This window comes from Nannospalax galili, unplaced genomic scaffold (assembly GCF_000622305.1).
Source record: "Nannospalax galili isolate Female #2095 unplaced genomic scaffold, S.galili_v1.0 scaffold1328, whole genome shotgun sequence".
NCBI lineage: Eukaryota > Metazoa > Chordata > Mammalia > Rodentia > Spalacidae > Nannospalax > Nannospalax galili.
In genome coordinates this window covers 35,757-49,351 of record NW_008358795.1, presented here as the reverse complement: position 1 = coordinate 49,351, position 13,595 = coordinate 35,757, and the positions used below count along the sequence as shown (strand labels likewise).

Genomic DNA, 13,595 nt, shown 5'->3' with positions numbered 1-13,595 from the left:
GTTTTACTTCAGGTTCTGGTCTCTTCTTAATCACAGCTGACTCTTCAGCCCCAGCTGACCAGAACCCACAGATTCTCAATCCAAAAATCTCACATGAACAGCCCTGATAGTCTTTGCTTCCCTTTGAAGCTTCTCAAGCCAGGCCTCCATCGTCTATAACTCTTTCAGCATAACTGTTCCAAGCTCCACTGCAACAAATTCTGAGCACGCAATGGCTTTTCCTGCCCAAAGTTCCAAACACTTCCACAGTCCTCCCCAAAACACCAAGGTCAGATCTGTCACAGCAATATCCCACTCTCTGGTACCAATTTTTGTCTTAGTTTGTTTCTTCATTGCTGGGACAAAATACTCTGACCATTACCAACTTGGGGAGGAAAGGGTTTATTTATCTTACATCTCCTGGGTCACAGTTCGTCAGGGAGCCCAAGGTAGGAACTCAGGGCAGGAACCTGGAGGCAGGAGCTAGAAGCTGCTTTTACTCTCATGCGCCCAATGGAGGGGTGGGACTATAACACCCCCAAAGGTAGGGAACGCCTAAAGGTCTATCGCCAGATTCTTATGGGGAGGTCTCTGGACACCTGCCAAGTGCCTCACCAATTTGTCTAAGGTCAGTCAGGTGATGCAGGGAAGGGATGAGTCTCCTGGGGCATACCCGGAGTGCCTCCTAGAGGCTTTCAGAACTTACATTCCCATTAATCCAGAGGCCCCAGAGAATCAGATGGCCATCATATGGCTTTTGTGAATCAGGCAGCTCCAGACATAAAACGAAAACTTCAAAAGCTGGAAGGTTTTGAAGGCAAAAACCTTTCTGCGCTGATGGTGATGGCAAACAAGGTATTTAACAATAGAGAAACCCCTGAAGAAAGACAAACTAAAGGGCTGGCTAGGATATTGTTGGCTGAAAGAGCAACGAATCCCAAATGGGGAGGCCGACCCCCTATGAAAAAGGGAACCCGAGCCCCGTGACCCCCACAGGAAGGTTGACCTTGCCTAAAAAGAGACCAGCGTGCATATTGTAAACAGCTGGGCCACTGGGCTAGGGAATGTCCTCAAAGGACGAGATCCCAGTCTCCATCCAAGCCCAAGATTCACCGAGCTGGCAAAACCCCTGTATGAAGTCCTTCCTATGGACTGAGTCTCAGGACAGGGCTTTTCAAGAAATTAAAAAGGCCTTATTACAGGCTCCGGCCTTGGCTCTGCCAGATATCCATAAGCCCCATCAGCTCTTTGTTGATGAATGAGCGGGAATAGAGAAGGGAGTCCTGACCCAAATGCTCGGGCCTTGGAAGAGACCTGTGGCTTACTTGTCAAAAAAGCTTTATCCCGTGGCCTCGGGTTGGCCAGGTTGCCTCAGAATTATCACAGCCACGGCCTTGTTGGTTAAGGTTGCAGACAAGCTCACCCTGGGACAGCCCCTGTTGGTCACCACCTCTCCCTCAATTGAGGGTGTCCTTAAAAATCCCCGATTGATGGATGACACATGCTCGGCTGACGCATTATCAGGCCTTGCTCCTTACCCCCCGCCCCAGCATCCAGTTCCTCTCCAGCACTGCTCTCAATCTTGCCACTTTGCTGCCAGAACCGGGTCTTGAGGTCCTGCACGACTGCCTGGAGGTACTCTGCAGCTTACATGGGACTCGGGAAGACCTGACGGATGTTCCATGGCCCCACCTGGACTTAATTCTGTTCACAGATGTAAGTAGCTTCATTAAGGAACTAGGTACGCGGGGGGCAGCAATTGTCAGTCCATCACGGACAGTGTGGGCCTCCTCTCTGCCAGTTGGGACCTCTGCCCAGAAGGCTGAAATAAATGCCCTGACTCAGGCCCTAAAGCTAAGTAAAGACCAGACTGTTAACATTTTCAGGGATAGCCGGTACGCTTTTGCTATGGCTCATGTCCATGGGGCTATATACAAGGAGAGGGGGCTCCTGACAGCAGAAGGAAAGACTATCAAAAATAAACATGAGATCTTGGAACTCCTGGAGGCCATATGGTTACCAAAGAGACTGGCCATTATCCATTGTCCGGGGCACCAAAAAGGGGATTCATTGGAGGCACAGGGAAACAGGAGAGCGGACCTAGTGGCCAGAGAAGCAGCCCTAACAGCCTTGAACCTATTGGTTATCCTGCCTGAACCCATCTTGTCAGAAGAGACCTCCTCCTCAGCTCAGGACGATCAGGATTTAACTTCCCTGGAAAATACCAAGATCAAGCATGGATGGAGATACACCTCTGATGGGAGGCTCATTCTACTGCACAAGCTGGCAGAGGACCTAATATATAAACTCCACAAAGGGACTCACCTAGGGAAAAGAAAGTTACAAGAACTCCTGACTCCATACCACATCTTAGATCTAACCAAAATGATTGAGAACTGTCTTTCTAGATGTTGCTCCTGCCAGGTTACTAATCCAAGAGGAAAAGTCATTCTCCCAGCCAGAAGGGAGAGGGGCACTGTGCCTGGTGTCCATTGGGAGGTGGACTTCACTGAGGTAAAACCTGGCAGGTATGGCTATAAATATCTCCTAGTTTTTGTAGATACATTTTCAGGATGGGTCAAAGCGTTTCCCACAAAGGGGGAAACCGCCTCAATGGTGGTTAAGAAGATCATCGATGAACTAATACCAAGGTATGGACTCCCCTCTGTGATCGGGTCAGACAATGGACCAGCCTTCATCTCTAAGGTAACTCAAGAGTTAATTAAAACACTGGGGACTAATTGGAAGCTACATTGTGCATATCACCCCCAGAGCTCAGGGCAAGTAGAGAGAATGAATCGGACCCTTAAAGAGACCTTGACCAAATTAACCCTAACAAATATCAAAAAGAAATTCTTAGAAAAAGACAAACTGCAGGGTGTGAAGCATCACAGGCCTTTAATCTCAGCACTCGGGAGGCAGAGGCAGGTGGATTTCTAAATTCAAGGCCAGCCTGGTCTACATAGTGAGTTCCAGGCCAGCTGGGGCTATATAGTGAGATCTTGTCTCAAAGAGACTCACACAAAACTAAAGTTTATAGAAACTTCCTTGGTACTTCCTAAGTGCCTCAGATAAATACATTTTATACTTTCTCCTCTTTGGTCCTTAAAACACCCCTCCCACTGTAACCATTACTGGAATCTGGGTCTCTTCCCATTAATTCTCAGCTGGTTTTCTCAACACTGGGGCGCCAGGGGAGATGTACCACTGTGAGGAGTGTATCCAAACGGGGATCACCTGTAGCTGAGATGAACTTGTTGTAGTTCTCATAGACCAGGGTCTGCATGTCGCTGTCTAGAGCCCGGATCTGTCGCACCATGTCCGTCTCACTGTCCATCAGCTGGGCCAGAGGACACTCTCTCCGCAGCTAGAGAAGTAGGGTAGTGTTCCGCGTTAGTGCTCACTCATGTCCCCCTGCCTTGCCTTATGTTAATTGGCTTTCGGTGCAAGACATCCCTGATCCCACCTTATCAAGTATCCCAGATATGGAACCTGTAAGTGGCACGCTTCCGGCGTTACTAGGTTAGACCTAAGTTAGGATTTGTCAGCTTTTAAAGTCTTCAGCCTAGATCCAACCCAGACGCAGCTCTGTGTCAGCCGCAGCCTGGGCCACGCCCCCTGCCCCCCAACCTCCGGCCTAAAGTCTGCTCAGGCTTCCTTAGCCTCCAGCTTAACCCCCCACTGCCTGGCTAAGGGTCTTTCTCCTACGAATTCCTGCTTCCCTGACCACATCATCATCTAGGGTCCAGTACTTTGGGGGCCTGAACCCTACCCCCTTTGCACACCAACCTTGTCCAGATAAACTTCCGGGTCGAAGTGTGCCCCATTGAGATCTGTCGGGTCCAGAGGGTCAGGGCCCCCGGGGTGCCCTGTCGTCTCCCCCTCTGACAGACCGTAGTAAAGCTTCAGCATCCCGTGAGCCTTCCGCCGCCGCTCTGGAGCCTCCGCCTCCGGGCCTTCCGGGGAGTCCCCAGGCCCAGGGCCCAGGTTAGGCCCCGCGGCTGCAGCTGCCGCCCCCGACATCGCTCCCACCGCAGCCCACAGGGGTGATCCGGCTGGGGCAGGGAAGGGAAGGAAACACTTCCGGGAACAATAAAGTTGTTGTTGAACTCAAGCAGCCCTTCACGTAAAGTGTCCCCCTAGTGCAACTGTACGGCCTGCAAGACTAAGGTTCTGCCTTGCTCTTCTCCCCGAGTGCGGACGTTCCAGGTTCCGGAGCTTCGGGAACTGACTCCGATTAGAGCTGTCCCAGAAGGAGGCGAGTTATGACCCGCCCCAACCTCGAACCCTCGCAGGAAAGAGGCCCACAGAGTAAGTGCCCAGATTGGACGGGCACTAACCTTGGGGAATATGTTTCACAGGGAGTCTGCAAGGCCCAACTGCCAGTTAGCAGCCTGCACGGCGGCTCAAGCGCTGTGTTCCCCAGGGTCCCAGACCTCTGACATGCACGAGAATTGGAACTCAAGAGTACCTGTGACTGACAAGTTGCCAAAAAAAAAAACAAAACAAAACTCTGGCTTCTCCTACGCTTAGCTTCTTTGAAAAGTCTCCAAGGAAGTCTGCTGCACATTTCCATATCAGAACTTCTGTCTGTGGCGCTTACAAAACAGACCAGGGAGATCTGAAACGGCTGGCGGAAGCACCCAATGAGAAGTTGGGTGAGGTTGAGGATAATCCCCAAGTTTCTGCCTTGAACAAAGATAAAGGCATCCACGATGGTGAATGATTTGGAATTTAGATTGAGAAACGCTGAGTTAAATTAAATGGAAGAAAATGGAAGACTTTATCAACAACGTTCCGTTGATGACCTGGTAAGGCGGACTGCTGCTCCAAGTCCTGCAGACCAAACACTAACAGTTGCCTGTTTTCATATGTATTGGAAACTAGATGCTTTATTTTTATTTTATGCATATAAGTATTTTGCCTGCATGTATGTAAGTGCACTACATGTGTGCAATGCTTCCACAATCCTGCACATGTGCACACACACCCATATACCACACACATACATACACATTCATTCACTGGCTCTCTTGCGCTCTCTCTAAAAAAGGCAGGGGGGTCAGGGCTGGCGAGATGTTTCATTGGATAAGGGTACTTTGCAAACAAGAAATAATGGGAGTTCGATCCCTGGGACCCACACGGTAGGAGAGACCTGACTCCCCCAAGTTGTCCTGTGACCTCCACATGTACTGTGGCACATGTGTGCCCATGTACATACACAAAAAAATGTAATAAAAAATTTTAGGGGCTAGAGAGATGGCTCAACAGTTAAGAGCAAGTACTGCTCTTGCAGAGGACCCCTGTTGGGCAGCTTAGAACCACCTGTAACCCCAGCTCCAGGGAGATCAGTTGCTGTTGATCTCCAAGGACACTACCCTCATTTGTACATATCCACATACACATAACACAAAATTAAAAGTAAAATAAATTTATCTTAAAATCTTGGGTTGGAGAGATGGCTCTGCAGTTAAGAGCCCTGGTTGTTCTGGTTCTGTTCCCAGCATCCACAGGCACAATCATCTATAATTCCACTTCCAGGGGATTTAGCACCCTTTTCTGGTCTCCAAGGGTTGCATGAAAGTGGTGCACTTACATACATACAAGCAAAAATACTCATAAAAATAAATCCCCCCAAAATTTTTAGCTTGGCTAAAAATTAGCTTTAAAAATTTGAATTCTAACATTCCAGAGGCAGAGGCAGGCAGCTCTCTAGGAGTTTGAGACTAACCTGGTCCACATAGTGAGTTACAGGCCAACTAGGGCTACATAGTGACACTCTCCAAATCTACCCCCCCCCACGCACACACAAAAAGAAGTTTGGGCTGGGAAGATGGCTCAGCTGTTAAGAGTACATACTAGCATGTGGTGTTGCACTCCTTTAATCCCAGCACTTGGGAGGCAGAGGCCTCCTTCAAGCCAGCTGGGGCTACAGGGAGACCCTGTCTCAAAAAGACAAAAAAGAAAAAAAAAAAGGCATATAGCACATACTGTTCTAGACTTCTAGAGACCCAATTTTGGTTCTCGATGCTAGACTGCTCACAACTGCCTGTAACTCCAGCTCCAAGGGACCAGATGCCCTTTTTTGACCTCCTTCAGGCACTGCACTCATGAGCACATACCCCCTGCAACACATACACATATATACACATAATCAAAAATTAAATACTTTTAGCCAGGTGTGGTGGCTCACGCCTGTAGTCCCAGCACTTGGGAGGTAGAGGCAGGTGGATCTCTGTGAGTTCCAGGCCAGCCTGGTCTACATAGTGAGTTCCAGGCCAGCTAGGGCTACAGGGAGACTCTGTAACAAAAAGCCAAAAATAGTATTTAATTTTCTTTCTTTGGTCTTTTTGAAAGACCTATGACTTTCTCTCTCTCTCTCTCTCTCTCTCTCTCTCTCTCTCTCACACACACACACACACAAAATAAATGTACTTAAATGAAAACTAGGTGCAAACACTTGTTTGAACAATGCAACTGGATATTGATCCCCTTAATATATTGGGTCTTTTATTACTGGAATGAAACACCTGAACAAGCTACTTTATAAACCGGTTTCGTTTGGATTCTGGAACCCCAGACAGCATGGCACAGGTTCTGGCAAGGGCCGCCCTTTGACGGCAGCACATCAAATGTGTGTCTATGTCTTTGTTTTGTTGTTGTCTCTGCCCTTGAAATTCACCAGGATTAAATGATCGAATAAGGTCTATCCCAATGACCTAATTTGGTCATTTCCCAAAGGTCTGACCTGTAAACACCACAGTCCTTTTATGTTTCCACTCTTTCAATACAATTAACATAAGACTTTGGGGATTAGGGGCTGGGCCAATGGCTCAGCAGTTAAGAGCCCTTACTGCTCTTGCAGAGGACCTGAGTTCAGTTCCCAGCACCCACAATCAGGTGGCTCACAACCACCTGTCACTCCAGCTCCAGGGGATCTGACACTCTCTTCTGGTTTCTGTCAGTATGCACACAGATACACACATACATGTAAATTTAAGAAAATCTTTTTAAAAAAGACTTTGGAGCTAGGCATGGTGGCTCACACCTTTAATCCCAGCAATCAGGAGGCAGAGGCTGGGGGATTTCTGTGAGTCCAAGGCCAGCCTGGTCTACATAGCAAGCTCCAGGTCAGCCAGGGCTGTATAGTGAGACCCTGTCTTGAAAGAAAAGAAAAAAAAAAAAAAAGACTTTGGGGATTAAACTACTGCATGACTTTAGGGGCTATATATTTCAAACCACAGTGGACTAACAATGTAGCTTAGTGGTAGAGTGCTTGCCTAACATGCTCAAGGCCCTGGGTTCAGTCCCCCGTACCACAAACCAAGCAACAAATCACAGAAATGAGGTTAGGATGGGAATCCAAGGAACCGTCACAGTTGGTGACAGAGTAGGGCAGCAAGCATACTGATGATTCTAACTCTGCTGCTTAAAGGCTGAAGACTTCAGGTCTTGGGCCAGCACTAACTTTATAGAGGTAATGGGGAAGCAGGCAAGATCCCGAGGCTTCTACCTTCTTCAAACCTCTGCAGCCTTCCCTTAGTAGAGCCTGAAGCAAATTTTTGGGACAGACAGGGGCCAGAAGGGAAGGATGGGGCACTTTATAGTCTACATTATAAAAGCACAGTTGAGCTGGTGAGCCTGCTCAGCGGGCAAAGGTGACAGCCACCAAGGGTGACAACCTCAGTTTGATCCACACAGTGGAAGGAACCAATTCCTGGAAGTTGTCCTCTGACCTCCACATTGTGGCATGTGCATACACACACACACACACACACACACACACACACACATAAATGTAACAAAATCTGTAAGAACACATTTGTACTTCATGTTATAAAAAGTAGACTGGCCTTGGGAGCATGCAAACCCACACAGAGATAATGGGGGTGGGTACAGGAGACATATAGGAAGTATCCACACCAGGGATCTGAGACAAGCTGACACCTGAAGAGAGGGATGACCATGCTTTGGGATGAACTACCTCCATTCTAGTTCTGACTCCCTCTGACATATGCTAGCTGGAGCTGGTAGGGGACAGGCAGATTTGGTGCCGTTAGTTCAGTCTTTCCAGATTGCTGTCTGGATAAAGGGGGTCTTGATTCAGTTCCTTCCTCTGCTCACTGATGCCTGTGGTGACAAGCACCACCAAACTCAAGTGCTTCAGTTAGAGCCTGGGATCCAGCCTAAGTTTCCCCTACCTGGGAAAGCCTTCCAGCTTCTCACCTAGGTCCTAACCTCTCAGCTGTCTAAAACTTGCTGTGGACCCACAACATGTCTGTCCACATTTCTGAGCCCTAGTCTGATACCTGTATAATGTCCCCTGTGGGATACTGAGATGCCCAGGAAGTAGAGAGGATGGATTGATATGGGCTGCTGTCCCTTCCCAATACCACGGGCCCCCACAGTTCTGCACATTTTGCCCACCCTTCCACAATGGAGCACCCCCAGTTACCCATTCTTCTACTTGTGGGAATCAGGCTGTGTTCTAGAGTCTTGCCCTCACTCTGGAATCCACTGTGGTTCCGGACAGAACACCCAGAGTGACAGGGTTTTGCTGCTTCTTCTGGACAGTGACTGCTTGCTGCTGCCACAATGCGGTGGCGGGACCGCATGGCTGTGCTTTTTTTCCCCCCTGGCATGATGCTCACTGTGGCCGCGCTGATGCTCTTCTTCATACACATGGGTGTCTTTGCTAGTGACGTGCACAACTTCTGTGTCACCCACCACTATGACCGCATGAGTTTCCAGTACACGGTCGTACTGATGGTAGGTCTGGGGCAGGGGCTCAAGGGCTAGCCGGGGAAGGCCATGGGGCTGTGTCTGCTGTGTCAGGGGGCCAGTCTCCAACTGGATGGGTCTACAGTTCTCCCAGGTGATCAGTATCTGCTGGGCTGCCATGGGGTCACTCTATGCAGAGATGACAGATGACAAGTTTTTTCGGTGCTTTGCCCTGACCATCCTGAGTGAGTGGGGAGGTGTGCTATAAAGGGGGAGGGGTAGCTCTGGAACCCTGAGAAGTGGCAAGGAGGGCACAGGGATGTTGAGCTGATGGGGCGCTCTCTTCCACCCAGTGCTCAATGGAGCCATGTTCTTCAACCGCCTCTCCATGGAGTTTCTGTCCATCCAGTACAGAGAGGAGAACCACGCTGGGAGTTGGGAACAGGACTGAGAAGGGAGAAGGAAAAGGCTGCTTCGGATGTTTTAATAAAGTCTGTTGTTTATTTGCACCTGTCTGTTCCTCTGAGGGGTGAGTGGGAGACTGGAGACCCAGGGGAAGCAGGTGAAGACAAATCCTTGACATACAGGGCTCCAGGCCCAGTCTGCAGCCTCCTCCAGTGGACGTGGCTTTGGGTGGGGGATCTTAGTGTCTCAGGATTGAGGGAGAAAAGCAGAGAAAGGCCCTCAGGCCTCTCCACCATCTCTCTCCAGACCCCAGGTCCTGGGCTGGCCCAGCCACAAGCAGGTGCTCAGGAAGGACCCACGCGGATATGAGGGTTCATGAGTGGGTCCAGATTGGGATCACTGTCGGCTGCAGCTCGGCCAAGGCAAGACATGAGGGCAAGGAGGGCCAGGAAGCCCAGCAGCCCCAGCAAGAGCAGCAGCCCTGCCCGCTGGAGTAGAGTTAGTGGCCGCTTCCGGGGCCCAGCCCGGCTCCTGAGGGAAAGGAGGGAAAAGTTGGGTCAGGCCCAGTGCCCTGCCCTGGCACAGAGAGGAGTCCTAGTCACCATCTTTAGGCCTCAATTTCTTCATCTGTGTCATGGGGATGAACAGCCCTGCCTGCCATCATATGGGGTTATTGTGTAGCTCAAACAGCAGGGCACAAAATTATTCTGGAAACTTAAATGAGGAGAGTTATAAAGATCAGGAGGCATCACAGCATGAGAGCCTCAGAGCCCAAGTCCAAACCTCCCATAGGAGGAAAGGACATTGTCTCAGGGAGGGACACCCTGATGCTGTCCTGGCTAGCCAGGGCCTCACTGCGGCCCCAGCACCAGGTGCTATTAGTGCTCAGAAGCAGCCACATTGTCATCAAATTGTCCAGCATGGGGCCTCTGGCTCTCACTGCCTCTCTTCCCCTTCCTGGCACCCCACCTTGCCTGTCCCCGTGTACCTGAGCAGCTGGGCCAGCCAGCCCAGGGCAGGCCGGCGGCGGTATTTGTCATCGTCACAGTCTCCATGGAGGCCTGCTGTCCGGTCATCATCTCGTGTGTCATACACCTTCCTTGGGGCTGCAGGGGTAGACACCAGCATCAACAGACTCAGAGAAAGTGATCCTGTGGTGGGGGCTGTGGGGTAGAAAGGGTGCCCTCCCCAATCTGACAGAGTATCTTGGAACTGTGGGGAGGCAATGTCTATGCTTGAGTGAGGAAGAGCCACTGCACAAGGGGCTCCAGGGCCCCCTCCACACAAACCACCCACCCTTTTCTATTTTGCTCTGGTTGGGACAGTTCCTCAGCTCACCATGAGTCAGGGGCTCAGTACTGCCCATGTGGATAACTGTGTGCTGCTCGGGATGACTGGGGGAAGGAGGGGGCCGGGGGGCCTGGCTGTAGAAGGCTGGAGCTATAGAAGTGCTGGCCATCTCCTCCTGTGCAGGGGGAACGGTGGCTGTGGACAGAGAGAGCTGTCAGTGGAGCAGGGAGGCAAGGCCCCAGACAGCAGATGGAGGCACCACTTACCATTAAAGCTGGACCAGTCAGAGAAGTCTGAGGAACTATGGGGTTCAGGCTCTGGGTTTATCACCTCATCAATCTAGAGGAAGGAATCTAAATCAACAGGCTACCCAGTGCTGCCCATACCCACCCACCTGGCTCAGGTGAGGGTCAGGGCAAACATTGTCAGATAGACAGGGGGACTCACCAGAGGGAGGCCCAATCCTGCCCGGGCCCAATTGACTGTGGCAAGCTTCTCTCTCAGTGCAGAGGCCACAGGGCCAGCCAGGTTGGCTGGGGGGAAGATGGGGCCATTGCAGCTGGGGCACTGGTAGCCAGCAGGTGCTGTGTTTCGGGGTAGCTGGGCGGCACGTTCGTTGATGCAGGCCCAATGGAAGAGATCTTAAGATCCGTGAAGTAAGGAGAGACATGAGGAGAATGATTCTTTGGGGTCTTAGCCGATCAATGGCACCCAGCCCATTTGTAATGATGAATGCATATAGATATGGCTGCCCAAGGTCTCTCATCCCCAGCCCCCCAGGTTCCTGAGGCTTCATTCAGCCTTCCTGCTAACAGCATCTGACCAAGTCAGGGTAGATTCTACCAAGTTGCCCAGCTCTTAAGGGGGATGAAAATGCCATCTAGCCTTAAGAGTTCCCTCGGGGCTTTCCCTCTTTATATCTCTTGGGCTAATGGCTAATCAAGAATAGTTTCAGGCTCAGTGTAGTGGTGCCTGCCTGTATTCTCAGTGCCTAGAAGAGGAGGCAGAGGATCAAGAGTTCAAGGTCAGTCTCATGGAACCCTGTCTCAAAAAACCACATATACCAGGGCATGGTAATGTACGCCTTTAGTCCCAGCACTCCAGAGGCAGGAGGATCTCTGTGAGATCAAGGCCAGCCTGAGAGACCCTGTCTCAAAAAAATGACAATAACAAAACACCACACACACACATACCAGGAAAGGTTCCTAGACATACATATTTATGTACATATTCATAGTACAAATATGCAAGTGCTGGTCAACACACAACCACAAGTGTCACTCCTTCCAGCTACGTCAGCTTTCACACACTCTGAGATATGGCAAATCAGCAGATTCGCATCCACCCACACTCAAGCATGGTCACCCATGTGTCATTTATTTCACTGAACATGTGTTGTCATACATCCAATTGCCCATTCACTCATTCACAAATACTAGTCAACACTGATGTAAAGACACAATGTGCATCAGTGTGAGTGTACACACACTCTCACATAGAAAAACACGTATGTGAAGCTGCCTCTTTTGGACCAGTTCCTTCTAAAACTGAAGCTTCTGACTCTGCTGTTAGAGAGTACATATGATTGCTGACGCCCTCTAGCTAAGTGTCACGTGGGAAGCGTCCTCTCTGTTCAGTGGGGGGGTCAGTAATGGATCCTGCACACAGCTACAACTCACAACCATCTCCACAAGCCTGACTGGTTCTTTCTCAACTCTCCAAGACTAGAAGAGCAGGAAGCAGGAGCTTTAATGTTTAAGACATTAAGGTCCAGAAAGGGAAAAAGCTTGCCTAGGATTCCATAGCAGGGAACTATCCAACAGAAGGAGAATCTGGCCTTCAGGCTTGGGAGACTATTTAAATGGGGAAGAGAAACCAGTCACCAAGCTGGGCCCTGTGGGGCCAGGCCTTACCATAACAGACAAGACGGGTGGTCTCTCGGCTGGCCAGGGGTGTGCTGCATAGGCGGCAATTGGGGTTGTAGTCACTGTCCTGGAGCCACTGCAAGTAGGACTGGACGATGCACTGGAGTGGGAGAGAGATGTCACAACTGGTGTCCAGGCGCCACGATGGATACACCACTCCAAAGTCCAACAGCCTTCTCTTTCTCATCAGAGACTCATTCTTTCATCTGTTCAGTCACCTACTGTGTGCCAAATGCTTAGGGTCTGAGGGCCTAGCGTAGAGCAACATAAACCAAGACCTCGCCCTTGTGGAGCTTATATTCCAGTGGCCGGCCCCTCGTGGATTTTGGAAGAAACCAAATACTGCCTGCCCACCCAGAGAGCCCTGCTCAGCCACTGCCCCAATGCCCCACCTTGGCATGATTGGCTACCAGGCAGTGCTCGCAGACGTTAACTCGATGTTCGAAGCAGAACAGGTTCGTCACCTTCCTCTTGGGGCACTTACAAAGTCCCATGACCTCTCCTGAGGAAGAAGTCGGAGTTAGGAGGAAGCCAGGTTCCGGTGCCCACCAACCTAACTGGTCTCTACTTCTAAACTCCCCCAGACCCATCCTACATTCTTCCAGATGCCAAATTCCAGCCCGCCGGCCCTGCTCGGGGAAGAACCACGCCCCCAGCATAAACCCTGCTTGCGGAGAACCCCTCACTCCATCTGGATCCCAGGCCTCTCCAGCAACAACCCCGGAGTACTACCGGCCCCGCCCCCAGGACCCACCCCTCCTGGTCCGGCCCCAGCCGGCAGACCCCCGCCCCGACTCTCGAGCTCACAGAGGCTCCGCGGCACCGGTCCTGACCGCTGGTTGGAGGAGCGGAAGGCCGGGGACCTCACGCAGCGGCTCCCGCAGCTCCAGCTCCCCTCCCTCCCGGCTCCGGACGCTCCGATTATCCCTCCGCTGCCACGTCTCTTCCGGGTACGGCGCACGATGATGACGCCACGGCACCCCCGGGCCTCGCCTCTGCTTTCCTCCGGAGGCCGGAAGGGGGGGTATTCTGAGTGGAGCGGCCCTCCCGCCTTGCGTCACTTCCGCTTCCTGCCCAGCCAGGCGGGTAATTTGAACGTTTGTGGCTGCGGACCGTGTTCTCGGTTGGCACTAGCCCGAGTTGGCAGCGGCGGCGGCGCAGACCCAGCCCGACTGTAGACATGTCGGAGCGGCGAACGCGGTCCGGAGGGGCCGCCCAGCGCTCTGGTGAGCGGGGGTTGCGCGGGAGCGGCGGGGCCCAGGCGGCGGGGGCGGG

General features: G+C 51.4%; 4 protein-coding genes across 8 annotated transcripts in view; 2 read left to right on the top strand and 2 right to left on the bottom strand.

The window, feature by feature from the left end:
- Vps51 (VPS51 subunit of GARP complex) overlaps nt 1-4,100 on the bottom strand; it is a 24,223-nt gene extending 20,123 nt beyond the window's left edge. Inside the window, exons 1-2 of one of the 2 annotated variants that reach the window (XM_008822151.3) lie at nt 3,769-4,100; nt 3,217-3,346 (exon numbers count right to left, since the gene is read on the bottom strand). In XM_008822151.3, the coding sequence (XP_008820373.1) occupies nt 3,217-3,346; nt 3,769-4,002 (364 nt within the window). In that variant the 5' untranslated portion in view covers nt 4,003-4,100. The remainder of the gene's footprint in view (nt 1-3,216; nt 3,347-3,768) is intronic. The other variant, XM_008822152.3, reaches the window with a different exon arrangement.
- A 131-nt stretch (nt 4,101-4,231) lies between these two features.
- On the top strand, nt 4,232-9,180 carry Tmem262 (transmembrane protein 262). Of its 3 annotated transcripts, XM_008822274.3 has the most exons (4): nt 4,232-4,790; nt 8,554-8,748; nt 8,846-8,945; nt 9,054-9,159. In XM_008822274.3, the coding sequence occupies exons 2-4, from the start codon at nt 8,575-8,577 to the stop codon at nt 9,149-9,151; spliced, it is 372 nt and encodes a 123-aa protein (XP_008820496.1). In that variant the 5' UTR covers nt 4,232-4,790; nt 8,554-8,574; the 3' UTR covers nt 9,152-9,159. The 3 variants fall into 3 exon arrangements, 1 of the variants encoding a protein (XP_008820496.1); XR_003847640.1 differs by lacking the exon at nt 8,846-8,945 and having other exon boundaries at nt 9,054-9,139; XR_001872148.2 differs by lacking the exons at nt 8,554-8,748; nt 8,846-8,945 and having other exon boundaries at nt 9,054-9,180.
- Nucleotide 9,181: 1 nt separating this feature from the next.
- On the bottom strand, nt 9,182-13,281 carry Zfpl1 (zinc finger protein like 1). Of its 2 annotated transcripts, none has more exons than XM_008822150.3 (8): nt 13,128-13,281; nt 12,713-12,822; nt 12,309-12,420; nt 10,843-11,036; nt 10,662-10,734; nt 10,444-10,590; nt 10,094-10,211; nt 9,182-9,636 (listed from the first exon to the last, which is right to left on the bottom strand). In XM_008822150.3, the coding sequence occupies exons 2-8, from the start codon at nt 12,812-12,814 to the stop codon at nt 9,450-9,452; spliced, it is 933 nt and encodes a 310-aa protein (XP_008820372.1). In that variant the 5' UTR covers nt 12,815-12,822; nt 13,128-13,281; the 3' UTR covers nt 9,182-9,449. The 2 variants fall into 2 exon arrangements, with proteins under 2 accessions (XP_008820372.1, XP_017650851.1); XM_017795362.2 differs by lacking the exon at nt 13,128-13,281 and adding an exon at nt 12,916-13,057.
- A 107-nt stretch (nt 13,282-13,388) lies between these two features.
- The window catches only part of Cdca5 (cell division cycle associated 5), a 4,847-nt gene continuing 4,640 nt past the window's right edge, over nt 13,389-13,595 (top strand). Inside the window, exon 1 of the mRNA XM_029558206.1 lies at nt 13,389-13,546. Within this exon, the coding sequence (XP_029414066.1) occupies nt 13,501-13,546 (46 nt within the window). The 5' untranslated portion in view covers nt 13,389-13,500. The remainder of the gene's footprint in view (nt 13,547-13,595) is intronic.

Coding starts and splice junctions, on each gene's coding strand:
- Tmem262 (XM_008822274.3), top strand. CDS start 8,575: ATGCGGTGGCGGGACCGCATGGCTGTGCTTTTTTTCCCCCCTGGCATG. Junction 8,749..8,845: donor AGTACACGGTCGTACTGATG/GTAGGTCTGGGG, acceptor ATGGGTCTACAG/TTCTCCCAGGTGATCAGTAT. Junction 8,946..9,053: donor CTTTGCCCTGACCATCCTGA/GTGAGTGGGGAG, acceptor TCTTCCACCCAG/TGCTCAATGGAGCCATGTTC.
- Zfpl1 (XM_008822150.3), bottom strand. CDS start 12,814: ATGGGACTTTGTAAGTGCCCCAAGAGGAAGGTGACGAACCTGTTCTGC. Junction 10,735..10,842: donor CAGGATTGGGCCTCCCTCTG/GTGAGTCCCCCT, acceptor TCCTTCCTCTAG/ATTGATGAGGTGATAAACCC. Junction 9,637..10,093: donor TGGCTGGCCCAGCTGCTCAG/GTACACGGGGAC, acceptor CCTTTCCCTCAG/GAGCCGGGCTGGGCCCCGGA.